This window comes from Carica papaya, chromosome 8 (genome assembly GCF_054855325.1).
Source record: "Carica papaya isolate Zhongbai chromosome 8, ASM5485532v1, whole genome shotgun sequence".
NCBI lineage: Eukaryota > Viridiplantae > Streptophyta > Magnoliopsida > Brassicales > Caricaceae > Carica > Carica papaya.
Window position 1 is genome coordinate 27,388,714 of NC_142316.1, and position 24,423 is coordinate 27,413,136.

Genomic DNA, 24,423 nt, shown 5'->3' on the forward strand with positions numbered 1-24,423 from the left:
ATGGTAGCTCATACTGTTACCAAAGAATTTCTTTGCAATTTAATTAGACTTTATCTTATCTGGAACCTCCAACTTTTGTGGTCCTTTTAATTTTGCAGGACATTGTTTATCTTGTCGTTTATGCTAAGATTCTGAAGTTTGGTAAAACAAGATAACGATCCTATAAGCCTCTTCAACGGAAAAAAGAAAATAGAAGTAAATTGAACAAACAATAACAAAAATAACATACATTACATAGTTTCCTTAGAAGAAAATCAGTAATAACAAATCCATACATCATAGAATGCCTAAACACAAATACATTTTTTTACTTTTTAAGTGAACATTAACAGAAGATGTATGATGGATATGATCATATCATATATGAATATCTCTTATTTAGTCGTCGCCACTGCGATCTTCGTTGATCTCGTACAGAATGATGACCAGAGCCACTATGAAGGCATAATCCACATGAGGATACACAGTCACCGCGAAGGAATCTTTGTCCAGCAAAATGCTCTGAACGGTATGTTGCTTATGCATCTGTCAATTGATTCACACATATAAAAGTATTCATCATTTTTGTTATGTTGTATCCAAATTATCAAAAAGAGTTGCCCAACAGGCAAAACAAACAGAAGGAAAAAGCTATATACCCGAAATTAATCATGATTAGCATAGTAGATTTCAAGATAAACAATATAACAACAGTAATTGATTTACAAAATAGCATAAATCCTCCTAATTATCAAGTTTTACCATAAAAAGAATTATCTTACTTGTCCAATAATGGTGTTGGAATCCCCAAGATAGATGGTGCAAGCTCTCTCCAGCCAGCTACCTTTCACCTTGAAATCGCAGGCTGATTCGCTTGTGTTTTGAGCCAGGAAAACAAATAATTCAGTCTTTAGCTGGATTAATGACGATTTTTTCGCACTGAAAAGTAAATCTTTCTGGTCTGTGCTGCCTCCCTTGAAAACTTGCCATCTCCTGTGAGCAGTAATTATCTGAAAACCACATATCACAAACCCCGTTAAAATCATTCCAAATTTTATTTCAATTCAGCAAATTCTTCGTCTCTTGAATTAACAGGAATTCTTGATCAAACACCACTGTTTGAGACGACGTAGCTTTGATATTTGTGGTTTTTTCAATCATCATCCTACTGATCGTATAAAGTTCGCAAGATTCATCCAATCAATTGAAATAACTACTTCAATAACTCATTTTATTTCGTAATTTTATATTTCACTTAATTTAAGCTCAAGTCAAACCTTAAGAACTCACTGGATTCAATTAAGCTCAAGTCAACTACAAATTTGCTTAACGTTAAAGATAATATAACATGATTCTGTTTCCAAATCATATATTAGATCAATTACTAGCTCTAAGATTTAGGAAATTTAGGAACCCTAAGATCAAGGATTTCTCATGGCACCAAATTTCGTAACAAAAACAAAATGAAACAGTGCAAGAGATAAGAGAGACCTTCTGCTGGAGAGTGAGGAGAGGAGCACCGCTGGCGTCAAGCAACACGCGGCGATCGCGGAGGCTGATAAATTTACTTTTCAGAGTGAAGAAAATCTTGCCGTTAACATCGGCGATTTCAAAGTTGGTTTCTCCGAGTTTGAATAGCTTCTTGGTGATAATCAGGTCCACCGGGTACGGAGCCAAGAACTGCGGACTCACCACCACCACCGGATTCTTCGCCGGCGGATAATCAGTCAGGTAGCTTAATCCGGCCATTTTTTTCCTTATGAACCTCGAAAATTACAATCACAAGTGCTGCTGCGCCGGGAGGAAGAAGAAGAAGAAGAAGACGAAAGCAGTTGTTATGGCAGGAAGCCAAGGATACGCTAATTTGTAGATGTCCCGACACGTATACAACACGCGGTTTGCAGTTGCGAGGAAATGAGACATTTAGAGAAGTTTTTCTTTTGAAAATATTATCAAATTATTATTTAAAATCTGTTATTTGCCATATGGCTACCAAATATTTTTTATAATTTTATTTTTCATATTTTTTATTTTTTTAGTTTTTTATATTATTAAAAATAATTAAAAAGTAATTTTAATTAAATTAAATTACTAATTTAACTAATTATTTAATATTGTGCATTTAAATTATCTTTTAGAATGTTCAAATATAATGTAACACCCAGTTCCAAAAATCGGTACGAGATAATTATTTTTATTTATAATAAATTATATAAATAATTAATTGAATTTATTTTAATTTGATTTTATTGAATTTTTGAAAAAAAATGAATTAGAGACGAAATTGAAAATAATTATAGAAAAAATATGTGAAATTTTGAATTCGGAAGATGTTTTTAAAAAAAAAATTAAAAATAGAGAGTTAAATCGCAAAAAAGAAAAGTTTGGTCACGTGGGATGGCTTGGTCAACAGTCCTGGCGAACTAGAGTAGCTGTGTGGCAACCCTGCTGACATCGACACCATGCGAGAGGCCACACGAGTAATCGCGTGCTTGGTGATCTGACGGTTCAAATCTCATTCCGTGCACATGAATGGCCCAAATGCATTCTCTTTTTAAACGCGATCGAACGGTCAAATTCAATCCAATCGTGTAGTCCAGATTCATTCTCTGAATAAGATAGATCCAATGTTGTAGGTATTTAAGCATCGTATTTCAAAAAATCCTAACTCTAGCCACACCAACCCTCGCCGGATAAGAATAACAAAACGCTGGAGAAGGAGGCTGACCACCAGCCACCGTCGCATCAGAGTCACCATCGACTGCCAAAAAATGTAAAATTTTCTTCTTCCCACTCAAAATTCAATTTAGAGTCTCCCTATGGTCATATCAAGGCAAAAGGGACGGCGGGTGAATCAGAAATTGTGTTTAAAATCTGGCAGAGCCGCCGCAGACAAAACCCAAAACCTTCTCTGATTCTCACTTTTTGTTTCACATGATTCTTTGACCATTGTGTTGACCGTATCTTTCTGGTGTAGGTTAGCCGAAGAAAAACCTCAGCTGTGAAGGAGGACCGGTGGAGCCGCCGCACTCGGAGACCCCCCCTCCCGGCCAGTAGGTTTCAATTTTTTATTTTTTTCAGCCAACCGAGACTTCTTAATGTGCTTTTCACAGGGATACGTGTAAAACTGATCAAAACTATCCAGGCTGAGGCGAACTGCTATCGTGGGCGGTGGAGTTGGTGTCACTGTGCCAGAACTCTAAAATTTGTCAAAAAAGTTTTTCAACACCGATTTTGAGTTTTGGAGTATTTTGGGTACATGACGAGTATTTTGATTTTCGCAGAAAAAATTCAGAAAACCCAGAGCCCGTTAAGAGGCATAGTAGACAGTACGGCACTTTGAAATACTAATCTAGATAAGGATCTCTCATCTTATTCTCTGTTACAGTAAATTGAGGCTTAATAATCAATAATCTCATATTCGATGAAAATTAAAAAAAAAAACTCTAACAATAATTACAGATCACTAGTGGAGCCGAGAACTGGTCAGTGTATGATTGACCTAACTTGTCTATGTTGTCTATTTATCTTTCCTATACCACCTAAATTGTTTATTATCCGTCATGTGCTTAAAATTATTGCTTTGAATTATTTCTTATTTATTGATTATATTGTCTAATCATGATTTCTTTGATTAGATTGATGGATTGGAAATAAAGGTCTTGATTACGTGTCTTGATTGTTAAACTGTATTGTTTGCTTAGATGCCGTTTAAATTAACTTGTGAATATGAAATGAGATATTGGTATGCGATTAGTGGTTGTTTTGTTGATGAAAATCTATATATGAAAGACTTACTTTATATCCTGAAAAATGGTGGAAGAACCCGATACATAGAAAATCCTACAGTAGACATTACCTTAGTCGGACGAGGCTGAGAGGTCTCATACTATAAGAGTTTGTGAGATATGCTTTACCTTCATATCGGACAGGATATCAAGATGATGGTATGTTTGGCGCCCATTACTGGACAGGATATGGGAACGGTCGGGTTAACGGTCAAAGTTAGTTGCAGGGTTCACAAGTAGAAAGATATCCTTATAGACTCCTAGGGGTTCCAGTAAGTAGGTTAAAAGGAAAAATTATTGATTTTGTTCACTTGTGCATGAAATAAAAATGTTATCTGATTACTTGTCTTCGTAAGTTGATTTTGAAAAACTCGTAATGGTAAGTATGAAATAAATATTTTAAAGCTAAATAAATTTAGTTAAATTAAAGGACCCATTAGTTGTTTTATAATTTTTACCAACTTTCGATTTTTGTATTAGTTATTAGTGTGTTATTCTTACTAGGTTATTGTAACTCACATTTTTATTAAGCATTTCAGATCAAAAAGACAAAGATCTAGATCTCGATCAGCAAAAGGGTTGTGAGTAGTTTACCTCTCGAACTCTATTTAAGTGCTTATAGAGGTTAACCCTTTAAGACATCTATTTATATTATTTTCAATTATGGTTTTGCCTTTTTTACGAACTGCTGTAATAGGGACAATTCCGTAACCTTATTGGACATTTTAATTTATTATGTGAAGAATGAAAATACTAACTATATAATTTGCTTCTGCAATTAAAATATAAATATAATATCCGGAATTAATTTTAAATATTTAAAATTAACGTACAAAATTTAATTTTTTAATTTACAAAATTTTATTTAATGTAAAAATTAGAAAAAAAAATAGGTAGATGATAAAATTGAAAACAATTTTGAAAAAAATAGATGAAAATTTTTGTTCTGTAGGTGTTTTTGAAAGAAAAATCAGAAATTGAGGGTCAAAACGTAATTTTAAAAAAATATGCCACATAGGTCCGCCCAATCAGTAGCCCCAACGAACCAGAGCGCGCTCCGTGACAAGGTATGCTGACGCAGTGTCACGAGGGAGGCCACGCTGGTGATCTTCGTGTCCGCGGTTGGACGGTCCAGATTTATTACCGCGTGCGTGGACGGTCGGGATCTGTTCCCTCATCAGGCGCGATCGGATAGTCGCGATTAAACGCGATGAACAGTTTAGATTTATTCTCTCTTTAAATACGATCGTACGGTTCAGATCAAATTGCGATGAGCGGTCTAGATTTATATTTTATTTAAACACGATCAGACAGTACAGATCCAATGCGATGGACGACTCAAATTAAAGGAGACAGATATGAATACCTCACTTCACACCAAACCCTAACCCTATCTGCCACGCCTCCCCCCCGGCTGGAGAAGAAGAACCAGTCGCTAGGAAGGGAGCTAACCGCCGCCCACCGCCACGCTGGAGCCACCTCCGACCGCCAAAAAAGGTAAAAATTCTCCTAGTTACTTGAAATTTAATTATGAACACCCCCATAGTTAAATCAAAGCTAAAGGACCGGCAGATGGATCGAAAATCGCAGGTAAAGCCTGATGACACCGTCGCAGAAAAAATTAAAAATCGCATCCGATGAGACCCTTCCCGATTCTCGTTTTGTGCAAGTTTTCCACCATTGTATTCACCTTTTTATTTTTCACAAGTTGACCGAAGAAAAATGTCCAATCATGAAGGTGAGCTGGCGGAGCCGCTGCATTGAAAATTCCCGCCTCCAGTAAGCCTCTATTTTTTTACTTTTTTTGTGCCAATCGAGACCCTTTAACATGTTTTCTCGCATGAATGAGTACAAGTCGACCAAAATCGGCTGAAACTGGCCGAAAATGGCCAGCTTGAGGCAAACCACCGCCACGGGCGACGATGCCGTCACTGAAGCATAGCGATGCCGCCGTGCCGGAATCTTGAAATTGACCGAAAAAGATTTCTAACACTTATTTTGGATTTTTTTCGGATATTTCTAGGTATTTGGTGCGTGTTTTAATCTCCGAAGAGAAATTCAGGGAACCTAGGGACCGCTAGTAGGCGCAGCTGAAAGTTTAGCGTTTCATATATCGATTCGAGTAAGAATCCTTCGCTCTATTCCTTATTATAGAATTGAAGTTTAATTATAAATAATGTGGTATTTTGTACAATTTAAAAAATTTCGATAATTAATCACAGGTTACTAATGGAGTCAGAACCAGTTATTTATCACTATTTATCTTGTTTTAATTGATTTTACAGTTTTAAATGCATGACAATACGCTGGAGTTGGTAAAATGATTCAGTTATGTTTTCTTGATGCATGTATTGCTTGTTTTGCGTGATTTATAATTAAATTGTGAAAATAGAAATTAATTATAAAAGGATAATTATTTGATTAAGTGAAGATATTTTTGGCACTCATACGAGATGAAGTATGAAGACGGCCGGTTAGTTAATAATGTTAAATAAGGCTTCACGTGTAACGCCCAAACAATTAGGTATTTTTGTAATTTTCTAATAAATTGTTTTTATTAAGTTTATTTAAAAAAAAAAGAGCGCCACGTCAGCAGTCCTGGCCAACCAGGACCTGCCACGTGGCAAGACCACGTCGACCCGGGGACGGGCCACGTTGGCAATCCGCGTACGCGCGATCGGATGGTCCAGATCAAGCGTGCGCACTGACGGCCCAGATGCAATCGTACGGACGACCCAGATTCAATCAAAAACGGACGGCCCAGATTAAATCAAAATGGACGGCTGAGATCAAAAGGCAAAAGGGTATAAATAGAACCCCCACACCTGACCAAAAAAACCCTAGCCGCCTGCCCTCGCCGGAGAAGACGAACCAGACGCCGGAGGAGCCGGCCGCCGCCACCCGCCGCCGCACCGGGGAGATTTTCGACCGCCGATCGAGGTAAATTTCATACCCCTGACTCGTTTTTCCACGCTGATTTCCCCTGTGGCCAAATCTGAGCCAAAATCCTGGCCAAACGGCCGGAAAACACGGCCGAAACCCAGCGGCGCTGCCGCGCCCCTCCTCGATTTTTGCCTCCGATGAGGCCTTTCCCGGCCTCCGTTTGATGCAATTTTTATATCACCGTGATCACCATTCTTTTCTCTACAGATTGATCGGAGCCGAATCACCAAAACACGAACCTCACCGGAGAGCCGCCGCACCCGAGAGCACCGCCGCCGGTAAGCTTCGGTTTTTCGTAATTTTTTTTGGCCCCCCGAGGGCCCTAGGGTTGTTTTATCGCAGGGACCAATGCAAGTGTGGCCGAATTCGATCGGAAACGGGCGAAAACGGCCAACCCGAGGCGAATCGCCGCCGGAGCACGGCGGAGCCGCCGTGCCGGAATTGCAATATTGGCCGAAAGGGGCCCTGGGCCTAATTTGGGATTTTTTGGAACACGTGCAGGTACCAGTAGTGCGTTTCAGTTCCCCGGAAAAAATTCAGGAAAAATTAGGGACAGCCTGTAGGTGCACTGTGAAGCCATGTTCGGACCCCGAAACGAGTAAGGACCCCTCACCCTATTTCCTATCACGGTATTAAAGTTCAATAATAATAAAACGGTATTTCTTGAATCAACGAATGTGTGAAATTGCTTAAGGTCGCTAATGGAGCCTGAGTCTGGTGTGTTTGTCGGTTAACTATTATTTGGTCTATTTTACAGTTTTAAATGCAGTATGAGGTCTGATGTTTTCATTTCATAGTTTTGTGTGCATATTTTACTGTTTTATTGAATTATAGGTTGAATGACTGAGAAACCGATGCTGTATGTTGTCTTGTTTGGCATAAATTACTGTTTTGTTTGTTTGTGTGTGATTTGATGATGCTGACTGAGGAAAAGGGGAATGAAATGTTATGTAAATTGATAATTGTATAATGTGGTCAGCCTGACTAGATATCCTAGGAGATGGTGGACGGACCGGGTCCGTAGGGAACCCTACCGGGATTGTGGTCTCTCATACCGGACGGGGTATGGAGACCTTATGTGTCTTGGCGCCCATACCGGACGGAGTATGGGGACGACCCGTTTCACCCTCATACCGGACGGGGTATTGAGGTTCATAGTTTTGGCGCCCATACCGGACGAGGTATGGGAACGACCCTGGAATCTGATTACAAGTGTTAAAGGTTCACGGGTAGCGGGACCCCTATGGATCCCCATGGATACTAGTAGGCTGGTAAATAAGGAAAAATATGTTGTGTAATGATTGAATTACAAAAGGCGTGATAAGTATTATGTTATACAGTTTATATGATTTCATGATGATGATAATGTTATTGCTTTCGTATACAGTTTTATGATTTTCACCGAGGTAAGTGGATGGTAAAGGTTTTATTATTGATAAAAGGATTTGTTGTAAATTATGCTCCATTGGTCTTTTTGTATTTTCTACCCACCTTTACCTCCGTGACGGTGAGATATCGTGATGTCTTTACTGGGCTAGTGTAGCTCATTCCTTATTTAATCATTTCAGATCAGGAAGACATTGTTCCCGAGCCCGTTCCGCAGGAGGACGACGAAGGGGACGCCTAAAGACTCCATAGTCATATTCATAGTTTTTACTTTCGAGTTTCTCCTTTAGCTAGTTTTGTAGCACCCGGAAAGGAGGAGAAAAAAAAAAAAAAAAAAAAAAAAAAAAAAAAAAAAAAGAAAGGGCGGCCACGTCAGCAGCCACGCCAGCAGGCCCGGTCAGCAGTCCCGGCCAACCAGGGCCTGCCACGTGGCAAGACCGCGTCACTCCAAAAGGAGCCACGTTGGCGATCCGCGTGGGTGCGATCCGACGGCCCAGATCAATCACGCGATCGGACGGCCCAGATTCAATCGCACGGACGGCCCAGATTCAATCAAAAACGAACGGCCCAGATTAAAACAAAATGAACGGCTGTGATCAAAAGGCAAGGGGTTATAAATAGAACCTCCACACCAGACCACAAACCCTAGCCGCCAGCCGCTCGCCGGAGAAGACGAACCAGAGGCCGACCGCCGCCACCCGCCGCCACTCGCCGCCGCACCGGGGAAATTTCCGACCGCCGATCGAGGTAAATTTCATACCCCCGACTCGTTTTTCCCCACTGATTCCTCCTATTGCCAAATCGAAGCCGAAATCCCGGCCAAACGGCCGGAATACGCGGCCGAAGCCCAGCGGCACCGCCGCGCCCCCTCTCGGTTTTTGCCTCCGACGAGGCCCTTCCCGGCCTCCGTTCGATGCAATTTTTATATCATCGTGATCACCATTCTTTTCTCTACAGGTTGACCGAAGCCAAATCACCAAAACACGAACTTCGCCGGAGAGTCGCCGTACCCGAGAGCGCCGCCGCCGGTAAGCTCCGTTTTTCCGTGATTTTTTGGCCCCCCGAGGGCCCTAGGGTTGTTTTCTGACAAGGACCAATGCGAGTGTGGCCGAATTCGGCCAAAAACGGCCGAAAACAGTCAACCCGAGGCGACTCGCCGCCGCCAGCGGCGGCGCCGTCGCCGGAGCACGGCGGAGCCGCCAGCGGCGGCGCCGTCGCCGGAGCACGGCGGAGCCGCCGTGCCGGAGTTGCGATTTGGGCCGAAAGAGGCCCTGGGCCTAATTTGGATTTTTTTTTTGGAACCCGTGCAGGTACTGTTAGCGTGTTTCAGTTCCCCGGGAAAAATTCAGGGGAAAATTAGGGACAGCCTGCAGGCGCACTGTGAATCGTATTCGGATCCCGAAAACAAGTAAGGACCCCTCACCCTATTTTCTATCACGGTATTAAAGTTCAATAAATGATAAAACGGTATTTCATGAACCAACGAATGTGTGAAATTGCTTAAGGTCGCTAATGGAGCCCGAGTCTAGTGTGTTTGTCGGTTAACTGTTATTTGGCCTGTTTTACAGTTTTAAATGCAGTATGAGGTTTGATATTTTTCATTTTATAGTTTCGTGTGCATATTTTACTGTTTTACTAATTATGGATTGAATGACTGGGATATTGATGCTATATATTGTCTGTTTGGCATAAATTACCGTTTTGCTTGTTTGTATGTGGATTGATAATGCTGACTGAGGGAAAGGAGAATGAAAGATTATGTAAATGAGTAATTGTATAATGTGGTCAGCCTGACTAGATATCCTGGGAGATGGTGGACGGACCGGATCCGTAGGGAACCCTACCGGAATTGTGGTCTCCCATACCGGACGGGGTATGGAGATCTTATGTGTTTTGGCGCCCATATCGGACGGGGTATGGGGACGGCCCGTTTCACCCTCATACCGGACGGGGTAATGAGGTTTATAGTTTTGGCGCCCATACCGGACGGGGTATGGGGACGGCCCTGGAATATAATTTCAAGTGTTAAGGGTTAACGGGTAGCGGAACCCCTATGGATCCCTATGGATACTAGTGGGCTGGTAAATGAGGAAAATATATTGTGTAACGATTGAATTACGAAAGGCTTGATAAGTATTACGTTATATAGTTTATATATGATTTCATGATGATGATGATGTTATTGTTTTCGTATATTGTCTTATGAATTTCACCGAGGTAAGTGAATGGTAAAAGTTTTATTATTGATAAAAGGTTTTGTTGTAAATTATGCTCCATTGGTCTTTTTTGTGGTTTTCTACCCACCTTTATCTCCGTGACGGTGAGATATCGTGATGTTCTTACTGGGCTAGTGTAGCTCACTCCTTAATTAACCATTTCAGATCAGGAAGACATGGTTCCCGAGCCCGTTCCGCAGGAGGACGACGAAGGGGATGCCTAGAGACTCTGTAGTCATACGCATAGTTTATTTTCGAGTTTTCTTTCTTAGTTAGTTTAACCTTTTATATTTTAAGTACGTTTGTTTGGTTTTTCGTGTAAGGGATGTTAAATGAAATTTTGATCTCGCTTCCGCATTTGATATATTTAAATACTCATTTCATTTTAATATTTTCCGGGGCCGTTACAAGTTTGATCTTTTATATTTTGAGCACGTTTTTGGTTTTAGTGTAAGGGATGTTAATCGAAATTTTGACTTCGCTTCCGCATTTGACATTTTTAATACACATTTTATTTTAAATTTCCGGGGCCGTTACATCACGCATAGTAAAAATATCCATATGGATCCCCATGGATACCAATGGCCAGATAAAAAGGGAAAGTTGTTGTTCTAGTTAATTGAATATAAAATTATGATATTGTTGTGTTATTACCTCAATAAGTCAGTTTTGAAATTTTCGCAACGGTAAGTGTACAATAAATGATTTTACTTATGATAAATGAATTTATTTAAATTAAGAGCTCTATTAGTAGTTTTCATTATTTTTACCAACCTTCATTTCTGTATCGGTGATTAGTATGACATTCTTATTTGGCTAATGTAGCTCACTCTTTCATTTATCATTTTAGATCAAGAAGACCAAAATCCAAATCTCGATCCACAAGAAGGTTGCGAATAGGACATTCAGTTGTTTATTTTCCATTTATTTTTTTAATTTTTCGTTTTTCTTTTAGAATGGTCATTCCCATAGTCATATTGGATATTCTGAATTATTGTGTGAGGAATGTAAACCTTAACGCTCTTATTTCGCTTTCGCATGCAATTTATAATTAATTTTCTTTTATATTCTAGATCGTTACAATAAATTTATTTTCTTTTATTTGTCGTGTCTTTACATATAGTAAGATTATTCTAACTTTTTTATTATAATATAAAAAATGCTAAATAATAATATTTAAAATTAAATAATAATAATAATAATAATAAATGTTAAATTTTAATGATTATTTTAATAATAATTATTTTTAATTTATTTACACCGGTTTTGAAAGTTGAAAAGATATGAGACAGAGTTTTTAAAATAAATTAGAAAAGAATAGTAGGTAGCAATTATTATGACCGACTAACTTTTCAAAAACTTATTATAATCGGAGTATTGATTATTATTTATCTTTCATCTCGAGGTGCTATCTTCTATTTTTGTTTAATTTAAGTTTACCATATATTATATATTATATAGTACCAAAAACTATTAATTAAAATTTATTAGTATTTGATTTTGATCTAATTTTTAAATTTATTTGAGTTTTACAAAATATTAATTTTAATGTACTTGTTTATTGTGTTCAAATTATTAGATTAAATAAATTATGACAAAATTCTCTCGATTCTCGAATTATAATTATTTTATATAAATTTATGTATTAATTAATTAGTTAATATACTATACACAATACAGGTTAATTTCTAAAACACAATTTGATTTTAAATAATAGTTATTTTCAGATTGTAATCTGAATGGTTAAAAAATTCACAAAGTAAAACAAGAAGGATTCAATGAATCCTTACTTTATTCTGATTATTTATTTATTTAAAAAAGTTAATATAATAATTATTAAATTCTGCATTCATTATTATTATTATTATTAATGATTTCAAAATTTAATCTTTTAGACACGTCTATTAAAAGCGTGGCGGTGTTTGTTACTTCTAAATCACGAATTACCAGAGCATTTTTTAAAATTACTTAACTTTAAAGTTTTATCATTTAAATGGTGAAAAGGTTACTATTATCCCACATAATAACAATTATGTTTTAATTCTTTTTTTTTATTATTATTATGATAATTATGCCTAAACTAACAAATTGAAACTCTTCATAATAATGGTCTCACCCAGCATTTGATTTTGAACAAAATATAATTTCATTAATTTTATTGTTATAACTACATTAATTTTTATTATATTTATCTTTCTTTTTACTCACAAAAATTAATAACAATATATATTTTTGCCATTAATGTTCTCTGTATTTTCAAAAATAATATTCTAATATAATGTTTGGTTTCAAATTTTAATTTTTAATGATAATTTTATTATATTTTTAATGTTTTAACTAAATAGAAACATTGATAACTCTTATTGTTATTCAACTTTAGGTGGAAGGAAGTGGGTCATGTACCCAATAATGAGAAGGAACCAAGTTAAGTTTTGCCTAAAATCAATACAAAAAAATAAAATTCCTTCCATACTATCAAAAATGAATGTTTACAACAATTATAAATTATCACAATAATCTTCAAATAAAGTCTGAACTACAAATTAATCAAACAACAAGAGATAAACAACATAATGGAGAAATATCACAAAAAATAGCTATTGTTCATGTAAAATGGATGTGCTCTGGTTGTTCAAATTTGATCTCCACCGTCTAGATAAAAAAACAATCAATTCTAAACGTGCTCACCAAATTTCAGCCTAATCGGATCTCGAATAACTGTTTGATTATAGGAATTGATCATTCCTACAAAAATATCATAAACAACAAATTTTAAACCACAAATACTAAAAATTCAACAAAACTGATCTCTGCCAGTCAAAATTAAAAAGTGATGAGTCCTCTAAATGTCCACCAAATTTTAGCCTGATCGGAGCACGGATGGTCTTTAAAACACCAGAAAAATCAAAACTTATCTGATGTAATTTCTCAGTAGAAATTGTAACGACTTCAAAAATATCCAAATGAAATAAAAGATAATTAAAGTGCAGAAGCGTAATAAATGTGTAACACCCAAAACTTTTTTTTTATTTTAATTTTTATTTGAATTTTTTTAATTTCATTTTATTTTAATAATTAATTTATAAAGTTTTAATTTAATTTAATTTAATTTAATAGAAATAATAATAATAATAATAATAATAATAATAATAAAATGGGGTAAAATTATTTTTGAGATTTAATTGAAATTGATTTTGGAAAAAAATGGTGAAATTTTGGATTCTATGGGTATTTTTGAAAAGAAAATTGAAAATCGGGGGTCAAAACGTAATTTAGAAAAATAGTCCAACGTCAGCAGCCCCGGCCAACCAAGACACGCCGCATGGCAGGGATGCTGACACGAGGAGCCACGCAGGACAGAGCCACGTGGGCGATCCGTGTGCGCGCAATCGGACGGCCCAAATCCGTTCCCGCGTGTACGGACGACCCAGATTCATTTTCAATTTAATCGCGATCGGACGTCCCATATTAAATCATGATGGACGGCTCAGATTAAAAGGGGAAGGTTATAAATAATTACATCCACACCCAACCCCAAACCTTAGCCGCCAGAACCCTCGTCGGAGAAGACAACCCAGCCACCGGAAGAACCGGCCGCCGCCACCCGCCGCCGCATCGAAGGATTTTTTGGCTGCCAAACGAGGTAAAATTTCTCCTCTTGGCTCGCTTTTCGATGCTGAACTTCCCTGTGGCCAAATCAGAGCCAAACCACCAGCTAATTAGTCAAAAAATACTGCCGAAATCCAGCGGTGCCGCCGTAGGTTTCCTCAATTTTTGCCTCCGATGAGGCCCTTCCCGGTTCCCGTTGGATGTAATTTTTATACCACTGTGATCACCGTCCTTTTCTCTACATGTTGACCGGAGCAAAACACCAAATATTGACTCCCGCCGGAGGAGCCGTCGCACCCAAGGGCTCCACCGCCGGTAAGTCTCGATTTTCTGTAACTTTTTGGCCAACTGAGGGTCCTAGGAGTGTTTTATCACAGGAACCAATGCAAGTTTGGCTGAATTTGGTCGAAATAGGCAAACCCGAGGCGGATCGCCGCCGCGGGTGGCGGCATCGTCGCCGGAACACGGCGGAGCCGCTGTGCCAGAATTCTGAAATTGGCCGAAAAGGCCTTGTTTCTGATTTGGGGGTTTTTGGGGACATGTTGTAAGGACTAGAAAGAAAAGAAAAAAATAATAATAATAATAAATAAATAAATTTCTAATAGGTAGGAAACGACATCGTTTTAAAAAAGGGAAAAACGACGTCGTTTTGAAAGAAAAAAAAACGACGTCGTTTTGGGATGAAGGAAAACGACGTCGTTTTGGGTAGGCTGGCAGGGTATAAAGGGAGGTCGGGAAAAGGAGAAGAAAAGGAAAAAAAACAAAGAAAAAAAAAGAGAGAAAAGAGAGAAAACGAGGGAAAGAGGGGAGCGGAGAAGAAGAGAGAAGGAAAGTTCCAGAAGGAGAGAGGAGAGAGTTGGGGCAGAGGGGAGCGAGAAGGGAGAAGGAAGGAGACCGTGGACGGACGACGCGACCAGCAGGAAGAAGGAAGATGGAAACGGGAGGTACGGTGAAAATTTGAGTTGTTTGGTGTGGTGTGTGTGTGGTGAGTTTCGTTTACAGGTTGCGGCGTCGGCAATGGCGCGACGGAGTTGAGTGGTGAAGGTAGGACATAAAGCGTGGGGTTATTCCGCACACTCACGGAGGAGACCGAGGGAGGAGATGGAAATGTGGCGGTGTTGGAGGCGTGCGGGGAGCCGTGGGGAAGGATGGGGGTGATGCGGGTAGAACAAAGTGAGGAAGATGTGAGAGGACAAGCTAGGGAGTGCGGGGGGGTAGGAAAACCCGAGAGGACAGAAAGAGGTGTGTGCGTGGAGTGTGCGTGGGTGGAGGCGTGGAGGGGGTCGTTAATAGGAGGCGACGTATTTTCCCGAAGCACACGGTGACGAGGGTCTGTGTGTGGAGTGAGGTGCAGGATAAGAGGTTAACCGTCCTAGGTAGGCAACAGTGTGGAGGAGACGGGATGAGGTAGAAGGATAGGGGGGTGGTAAGTAGGGGATGGTAGAAGAGGGAAGGGGAGCTGGAAGGTACAGTAGAGGGGACCAGGAATCAGGATTTGAGGGGTTTCGGATGAGAGAAGAGGAGTAATATGAACAGTGTAGGAGTTAGTAAGTTAGGGAAAAAGGGGGGGGGGGGGGGGAGAGGGGGTGCGAACAGTGTAGAGCACTTGGGATTAGCATGGTGTAAGGGTAGATGGGAGCGTGCGGTTTGGGATGGGCGATTTGGAGCCCGTTGGTGGGGGTGGTTTGAGCCGCCAATGTTGGTGGCGTGAGGAGGTGGTATGTGTGTGTGTGTGGCCTTTCTAGGTCGAGAGTTGGAGGAGTGAGTATGAGTCACCGATGTTGGTGACGCGAGATGATGGTGTTTGTGTGTGTGTGTGGCCTTTCTAGGTCGAGAGTTGGAGGAGTGAGTATGAGTCGCCGATGTTGGTGACGTGAGATGATGGTGTTTGTGTGTGTGTGTGGCCTATTTAGGTCGAGAGGTGGAGGAGTGGATATGAGTCGCCGATATTGGTGACATGGAACGAAGGTGCTTGTGTGTGTGTGTGGCCTCATGAGGTCGGGAGATGGGGGAGAGAGTATGAGTCACCGATGTTGGTGACGTGAGTTAATGGATGGTTGTTGGGTGGGTGTGGTTGCTTTGCCGTACCGTTTCCTTGGAATAGGACCTTGACGATTAGTGTAGGGAGGGGGGGGGGGGGGGGGTTATGAGTTGTTTGGGGTTGGGTAGAATAAATGCATATAGACATTTCTGGAAATTCTTGTCACTGCATACTGCACTTACAACTTATTTTTTTTATCGTATTGAGTTATGTGAACTCACTTCTCATCATTCACAGGTGGAGTAAGAACGGAGTCGGGATCCGAGCGGCTGGTAACGGAGCCCCGTCGATAGTGCCATAGGGCACAAGTTTTGTTTGTGATTTAAAGTTGTTTTGAAAGGGTGTTTTAGTATGAGTATTGAACTTCTAGAAAGGTTAATAATGTGTTACTATGTGTTGTAGAGGTGGATATATATGTGCAATTGATTTGGAGCAATGAATGTGGACAAGTTTCTCTTATGCATGGTTGGAATGATATGGGATTTGTATGTTGAGTCGTATGAGTGCTTTATCTTATACCGTTAGAAAAAAAAAACGGGGTGTTACACATGTGCAGGTACCGGAAGTGTGTTTCAGTTTCCGGAGAAAAATTCAGGGAATCTAGAGACTGCCCGTAGGCGCAGTGAAAACCTGATTTCAGACTCCGAAACAAGTAAGAATCTCTCACTCTATTTCCTATTACGGCATTAAAGCTTAATAAATGATAAAATGGTACGTTATGAATTAATAGATATGCATAATTAATTAAGGTTACTAATGGAGCCTAAATCTGATGTATTTTTTGGTCAGGTATTGTTTGATTTATTTAACAGTTTTGAATACAGTATGGTGCCTGATGTGTTTATTATGTGGTTTCGTATGCATGAATCACGGTTTCATTTATTATGGTCTGAATTATTGTGAACCCGATGTTATGTTGCCTTATTTTGTGTCCATTATTGGTTTACGTGTTTATGTTTGATTGGATAATTGAGATTAAGAAACATGAAAAAAGTTATGTGATTTGATAAATGGATAATGTCGACAGCCTAACTAGATATCCTGGGAGATGGTGGACGGACCGGGTCCATAGGGAACCCTACCGAGAATGTGGCCTCTCATATCGGACGGGGTATGGAGACTTTATGTGTTTTGGCGCCCATACCGGACGGAGTATGGGGACGGCCCATTTCACCCTCATACCGGACGAGGTATTGAGGTTTATGGTTTTGGCGCCCATACCAGACGGGGTATGGGGATGGCCCTGGAATTAAGTTATTAATGTGAATGGTTCACGTGTAGCGAAGACTCCCTATGGATCCCCATGGATACTAGTAGGGTGATAAAAGAGGAAATTTGTTGCCTGATAATTGAAATACAAAAGTATGATATGTGTTATGTTACAGAGTGTGCATGATCTTATGATGTTTATGATGTTATTATTTCTCATAAGTTATTTTCATGAATCTCACCGAGGTAAGTGGACAGTAAAGGTTTTTATTATTGATAAATGAGTTTGTTATAAATTATGTTCCATTGGTCGTTTTTATTTTCTACCAACCTTTACTTCTGTGACAGTGAGATAGTGTGATGTCTTTACTGGATTAGTGTAGCTCATTCCTTACTTACCCATTTCAGATCAGGAAGACTTGGTTCCCGAGCCCGTCCCGCAGGAAGATGGCGAGTAGATGTCTAAAGATTTCATAGTTTTATTTATAACATTCATCTCTAGTATTTACCTTATTTAGTTTATTCTTTCATACGTTTAGTACGTTTGGATTATTGTGTAAGGGATATTAATCAAAATTTTTATTCCGCTTCCGCACTTAGAATTTTTCTTATATATACATTTCCATTTAAAATTCCAGGACCGTTACAAAATGTTCAGGGTTTACATTATTTACACAAATAACTTAAAGTATCAAACAACATTATAGAATTCACTCTTTTGAAAGAAACATAAAAATGAGGAAATAAACGAAAAATAAAGAAATCTATCATCTATACGCAATCCTCCTGCGGATCGAGATCTGGAACCTGGTTCTCTTAATCTGAAATTGATAAATAAGGATGAGCTACACTAACCCGGTAAAGATATCACATTATATCACTGACACAGAAGTAAAAGCTGGTATAAAATCAAAACATTAATGGAGTACTTAATTTAAACCAATACATTTATAAAAAATAAAATCATTTACCGTTCACTTACCGTAGTGGGATTCATAAAAACAATCTATACAAACAATAACATTATACAGATCATGATTCCACGTATAATCAACAATCATACCACACATTATAAATCTATCTCCATCATCAATAAATACACAATAACTATCGCTCTTTTTACCAACCTGCTGGTATCCATGGGGGTTTATAGGGATGTCCCCGCTACACGTGAACCTTTTCATTTAACATTCTCAATCATGAGCCATCCCCATACCCCGTCCGATATGAGCGCCAATTTACCAAACTTCAATACCCCGTCTGGTATGAGGGTGAAGCGGGCCGTTCCCATACCTTGTTCGGTATGAGTGCCAAATTATCAAGTCTTCATACTCCGTCCGGTATGAGAAAACATTCACAGTAGGATTTCTTATGTACCAAGTCCGTCCACCATCTACCAGGATATCCAGTAAGGCTGTCATTTTATCTATTCATTTCATAACATAATTTTTACTGTTTAACCTTCATTTTTTTCGATTCAACAATAAACACATCGAATAAACTATACATGCATTCAAAGCTATAAAATCAATTAATAAGATACCATCATGTATATAAATTGTACAAACAATCAACAAACAACAATAGATAATTTACAATTCTAGCTCCATTAGCAATCCGTAATTAATTATGCACATTTTCTAAATTCACACAAAATATCGTATTATTATTTATTTAACTTTAGTTTTATGATAGGAAATAGGGTGAAGGATTCTTACTCGATTTGATGCCCGAAAAGTTAAACTGTTCGATTGCGCCTACGGTCGATTTTCGGGTTTCCTGAATTTTTTTTTCCAGGAATTAAAACGCATTAATAGTACCTATAAATGTCCCAAACAAACCCAAAATCAGTCTCGGAGCCCATTTGGCCAATTTCAGAATTTCGGTACGGCGGCTCTGCCGTGCTCCGATGACAATGCCACCACCAGTGGCGGGGGTCCACCTCAAGTTGGCTATTTTTGGCCGATTCTGTATCGATCCCTGCGAGAAAACACGTTAAAGATGCTCGTTTGGTCCAAAAAAAACTGAAACTTACCAGCGGTGAGGGTCTCCAGTGCGATGACCCCTCCCGCTCACGTTGCGGTTGGGTGTTTTGCTCTAGTCAACCTTTTTTCGCGATCAAAAAAAGCTCCAGTGCGGCGGCGAGTGGCGGAGGTGTCCTCTCGGTGGCCGGGTCTTCTTCTCCGATGATGGGGAGTGGCAATTAGGGTTAGGGTTTGGTGTGGATGGAGGTTATTTATATCCGTTTGCTTTTTATATGGACCGTCCATCGCGTTTGATCTGAACTGTCTGATCGCAATTAAATAAGAAGTGAATCTGGATTGTTCATCGCGATCCAATCTGGGCCATCCATCGCAATCTACTATGGGTCGTCCGATCGCGTTCAAATCTGACCGTTCGATCGCGTTTGGGGAGAGAACTCATCTGGGTTGTTCGTGCGCACGGGAACGGATCTGAACCGTTCGATTGTTGGCACGCGGCGCGTCTTGATTCGTCGGGCCTGCTGATCGGGTGTCTGACGTGGCAAACCTTCTGTAAATTGTATTTTGACCCATGTTTTCCGATTTTTCTTTTATACCCTCAGAACCCAAATTTTCTCACATTTTTCCCAAAATTATTTTCAATTTAATCGTCCATCAATTTTACTTTATTTTTACTCTAAATTAAAATTAAAAAATTGAAAAATTAAGAATTTACATTTATAATTAAACCCTAAATTACAAAAAAAATTAATTTAGGGTGTTACAGAAATCCCTTCTTATCTCCCTCTTTATTCTCTTTTTTTTTTCTTATCTAAAAAGTTATCTTATAAGTAACTTATGACATAAATGACATAAGTTAAAATATTAATAGCCCTAATGGGCCAAAGAAATGGGCTCAAACAACATGAATTTTCTATATAGGAGGGAACCCAAACCCATAATAAACAGAAATCCAAAACATGATGTTTTATTAAACTTGGGCAGAGACAATGATAAGGTATAATTATCTATACAGACACTTATTTTAACTAATGTATGAATACCTCGCATTCTTCATAAATCCTCATTTTCAAGCGGCTGGACATAAAAACCCAATAAGCTTTCTCTCTCGCACAATGGTTCTACTTTGTGCCTCTCTAAAAAATTTAAAATATTTTTTCACTTTTCTTCCTAGTCTTGTCAATAGATCTTGATAAATAACAAGATTATTTATTGCATGGTATCAAAGCTTAGATAATAATGGAAAATGAAATTTTAATTCAAATTACTGCAAATCAAACCTTACATTGTTAACTAGATGATTTCAGATGCCTCAAACCCTAACAGTCTATATTATAGTGGAATAAATGAAAATTCAAGCACAATCTTAGTCCTTTAATTGCTTGAATCTAGTAACTACTATATGTGGGTCAGATCCATGAAATGCACATTGAGGATAAAAAATAAATTAGAGTTTGTAGATGAAACCCTAGCTAAGCGGATAGATCTGGCTAACCCCCTAAGAGAACACTGATTATGATGTAATGACATTATAATCATGTGGATTCAAAATGTACAACCTGGTACCAAGACCGATACCTTTTATGTATAGACAACACGTTACCTATGATTTGACCTTGAATACATGCATGCTCAACAAAATATAGAAACAATCAATTGTAAACCTCGTATAAAATTAAGATCCAATGAGAGTGTATTTTTTAAAACTCAAAAGTCTAATTAATGAACTTTTCAATTATGAACTCATACCCAATTATACCTGTTAAAGAATAAGGACTATCATTTAAATACCAAGGTAGAGATTATGATGAGTCTTAGGAAGAAATGAAAGCCCAAATATTGATGATGAAACCCTTCCCCAACCTAAATGAGGTGTTTTCCATCATACAACAAAAAGAGAACTATAGAGAAATATCTATAGACTTTGTGAAAAAAAAAAATCATGGCCTTTAACATTAGAAAAATAAACAAAATAAGTAAAATCACAAACAGTAATAAAGAAAAATATTATTGTGCACACTGCAAGATGAGTGGTTATCATTTAAAACATATTTTAAGGCAAATCCAAATAAGAGTGTGTGTTGCAATTATAACATATCAGCACATATAGTTGAGACGTGCAATAAAGGTTAAGGACAATCAAAGGGACAGAAGTTTTAAAGTAAATTCAAACAATCAAATGTCCTCCTATGAATCAAATTGGTAACATAATGTAGAGGAATAACAAATCCTAACCAATAAATAAAATAACCAGCTGATGATATTCATTCAACATATTTAACCGTTTGTTGACATGGTACAATCGTCTTTTAAATCCTCAAAAGAATCAAGCCTAATCAAATTCTCTGGTATGTTTCTATTTAATATTTGTTCTTTAAATGTATATGGAGACACTTATGCTCATTGGATCATAAATACTGGAGCATCAGATTACATTGTGCATACACCATATATGTACACTAGAATCACATTAAATATTATTTTTAAAGTAGTTTTACCAAATGGAGAAAATGTAGATGTGTTTCATGTTGGGGTAATTAAATTAAATGATGGGCTAATGTTCAATAATTTGTTGTGTGTGTCTTCATTCAACTTTAACTTGATATCTACAAGGAGACTGACACAAGATGCCTAAGTGTTGCTGATATTTTCACAAAAAACATTGAATAATCCATGACTTTATGACTTACAAGACATTTGAAGATAGAGAAATCAGAAATGGATTGTATTAACATATGTAATTTAGAGATTCAGAGGATTCAACTCAATAATCTTTCACACGTGCAACAGTTTCAGACCCTAATAAAGAATAAGGTGATTTTGATGTGTGACACTACAAACTTGGACATCCTTCACAATCCAAGTCAAGCATTCATTTAGGTATATTAAAGACAAAGAATTGTAAGTTATATTATATTTATCCTTTAGCTAAGATGTATAGATTTTCATTTTGTGATAGTAGTAGTAGAATAAATAAATGTTTTAACTTAGTACATGTGATATATGAGGACCTTATAACAAAATTACCTATGATGGATATAAAACTTTTCTGTTAATTCTTGATGATTGTAGTAAGTGCACATGAATGTATTTGATGAAAACCAAAGCTAAACTTTGCCAATAGTTGCAGCATTTTTCTATGTTTGTTAAAACACCATTTGATAGAAAAGTCAGGATAATTTGAAGTGATAATGGGAAAGAGTTGATATGAGAAAGTTACATGTTGAGAAGGGCATCATGCATCAAGGGAGTTGTATGGAGACTCTTTACTAAAATGGAAGGGAAGGTGGAGAGAAAACACCAACAAACGCTTAATACTAATAGAGCCTTAAAATTTCAAAGAGAATTGGATTTAAGGTATTAAAGTAATTTTATATTTAATATAATTCATCTTATTAATAGAATTCCTTAACTTGTGATTGACAACAAAACACCATTTAAGGTACAACATAGAAGACAACCATAGTATGATCATTTTAAGGTCTTTGGATGTCTGACATTGCATCCATATTAACAAGTAATTGACATAAATTTGATGTTAAGTTAAAAGATGTATTTTTCTAGGGTACCCGTTTGGCACAAAAAGGTACAAATTGTTTAAAGTGTAAACAGGTAAAATCATCATATCAAGAAATGTAACCTTAAATGAAAGGGTATTTTCTTGTAGGAATAAAAAATAAAGGAATGAGTCATATACTTCACTAAAATCAAGATATGATTCAATAAGTGTCCCATAAATTACTTTTCTCATACGAGAAGGGACTAAAAATTATATTGGAAGAGTAAGAGACTTAAAAATTATATTGGAATTCTAAAACCGAATAGAAGAAGTAAACATAGGTGAAGAATCAAATCATGACGAACAAGAGACAGAATAATTCTCTATGCACAAAGAGGTTATTATTAGTTGCAATGTGTTAAAAAAGAAGTCAACTAGATTCAAAAGCCAGCTAAATGCTTGAGGGATTATGTTTGTGAGCATATTCAAAATCAAAATCATAGTCCATAGAATTCAAACAAGGATAAGCATCAATTAAATGAAGTCATACCTATACCGACAATAATTGGATATGTCAGGCTTATTGGGGGGAGATAGAAAGTCTATATTGAGTGTGACATCTCAAACATAACCAAGTTCATATGAGCATACTAGTAGAGATACAAATTGGAGAAATGCCATGAAGAATAAACTTCAAGTACTTGAAGAAAATAAAACATGAAATATTGTTAACTTGCCATTGGATAAAAAAAAGCAATTAATTGTATGTGGGTATACACGATGAAATTCAAGGCAGATGAATATGTTGAAAAATATAAAACCATATTGCTGGCAAAAGGTTTCACCAAGAGAGAAGGTTTAGATTGTCATGAAATCTTCTCATTAATGGCAAAGATAGTGTTAGTTTGAATGCTCTTGGCTTTATCTATAAACAAAGGATGACATATCAATGGTTTGATGTCAATAATGTGTTCCGCATGGAGACCTAAATGAAGAAGTATAAATGGAATTGCAACCCATATATCTAAAAAAAAAAGGAAAGAAAGGTATGCAAACTCTTAAAAAGTTTGTACTACCTCAAACAAGTGTCAAGATAGTGGTACACTAAATTCTTAGATTTTATTATCATACAATCGTTCAGTCAATCCAAGTTCGACTAAAGTGTTTTCATGAAAATAAATGGTAAGAGTTTTATAGCCTTATTTATCTTGAATATATAATTATTGTAGGTGATGATGAAAGCATGATTAGTTAAATGGAAAAACTAGATAATGAGTTCAAGATTGAAGATTTAGGAAAATTAAAGTATTTCCTTAAAGTTGAGGTTATCAAGTCTTAAAAAATAGTATACGTATGTCAAAGGAAGTATGCACTGGATTTATTAAAAGATGCAGGTTTATTAGATGCGAAAATTTCAACACTGCCACTATATCAAATGTCAAGCTATCCAAGGATGGAGGAAAGTTGATTTTATATCCAAAAATATACAAGAGGTCGATTATGAGACTCATGTACCTAACACTTAATAGAACAGATTTGGCATACTCAGTATAGGTCCTAAGTCAGATCAACACTTGAAGGTTGCCTACAAGGTCATGGGGTACGTTAAAGAAACACAAGGACAAGGTTTATTTTATTCAAACTTGTTTAAGTTGAAATTGAAAGCTTATACTAATAATGAATGGGTAAGATGCCCTAATACAAGAAGGTTTATCGTAAGCTATTATGTCATGTTTGGAAACTCATTAGTCTCTTGGAAGTCAAAAAAACA

General features: G+C 37.5%; 1 protein-coding gene across 1 annotated transcript; it reads right to left on the reverse strand.

The window, feature by feature from the left end:
* Positions 1 to 212: 212 nt before the first annotated feature.
* LOC110812687 (LURP-one-like protein (DUF567)) lies at positions 213 to 1,896 on the reverse strand. Its single transcript, XM_022039514.2, has 3 exons — positions 1,471 to 1,896; positions 762 to 989; positions 213 to 525 (listed from the first exon to the last, which is right to left on the reverse strand). Exons 1-3 carry the CDS (start codon positions 1,726 to 1,728, stop codon positions 379 to 381), a joined length of 633 nt encoding a protein of 210 aa, XP_021895206.1. The 5' UTR covers positions 1,729 to 1,896; the 3' UTR covers positions 213 to 378.
* Positions 1,897 to 24,423: the final 22,527 nt, after the last annotated feature.

What these genes read in the sequence shown, in the direction of transcription:
- LOC110812687 (XM_022039514.2), bottom strand. Translation starts at nt 1,728, where the DNA reads ATGGCCGGATTAAGCTACCTGACTGATTATCCGCCGGCGAAGAATCCG. An exon ending in TCCTCACTCTCCAGCAGAAG is followed by an intron (nt 990 to 1,470) that starts GTCTCTCTTATC and finishes TGTGGTTTTCAG; the next exon opens with ATAATTACTGCTCACAGGAG. An exon ending in CCAACACCATTATTGGACAA is followed by an intron (nt 526 to 761) that starts GTAAGATAATTC and finishes ATCAATTGACAG; the next exon opens with ATGCATAAGCAACATACCGT.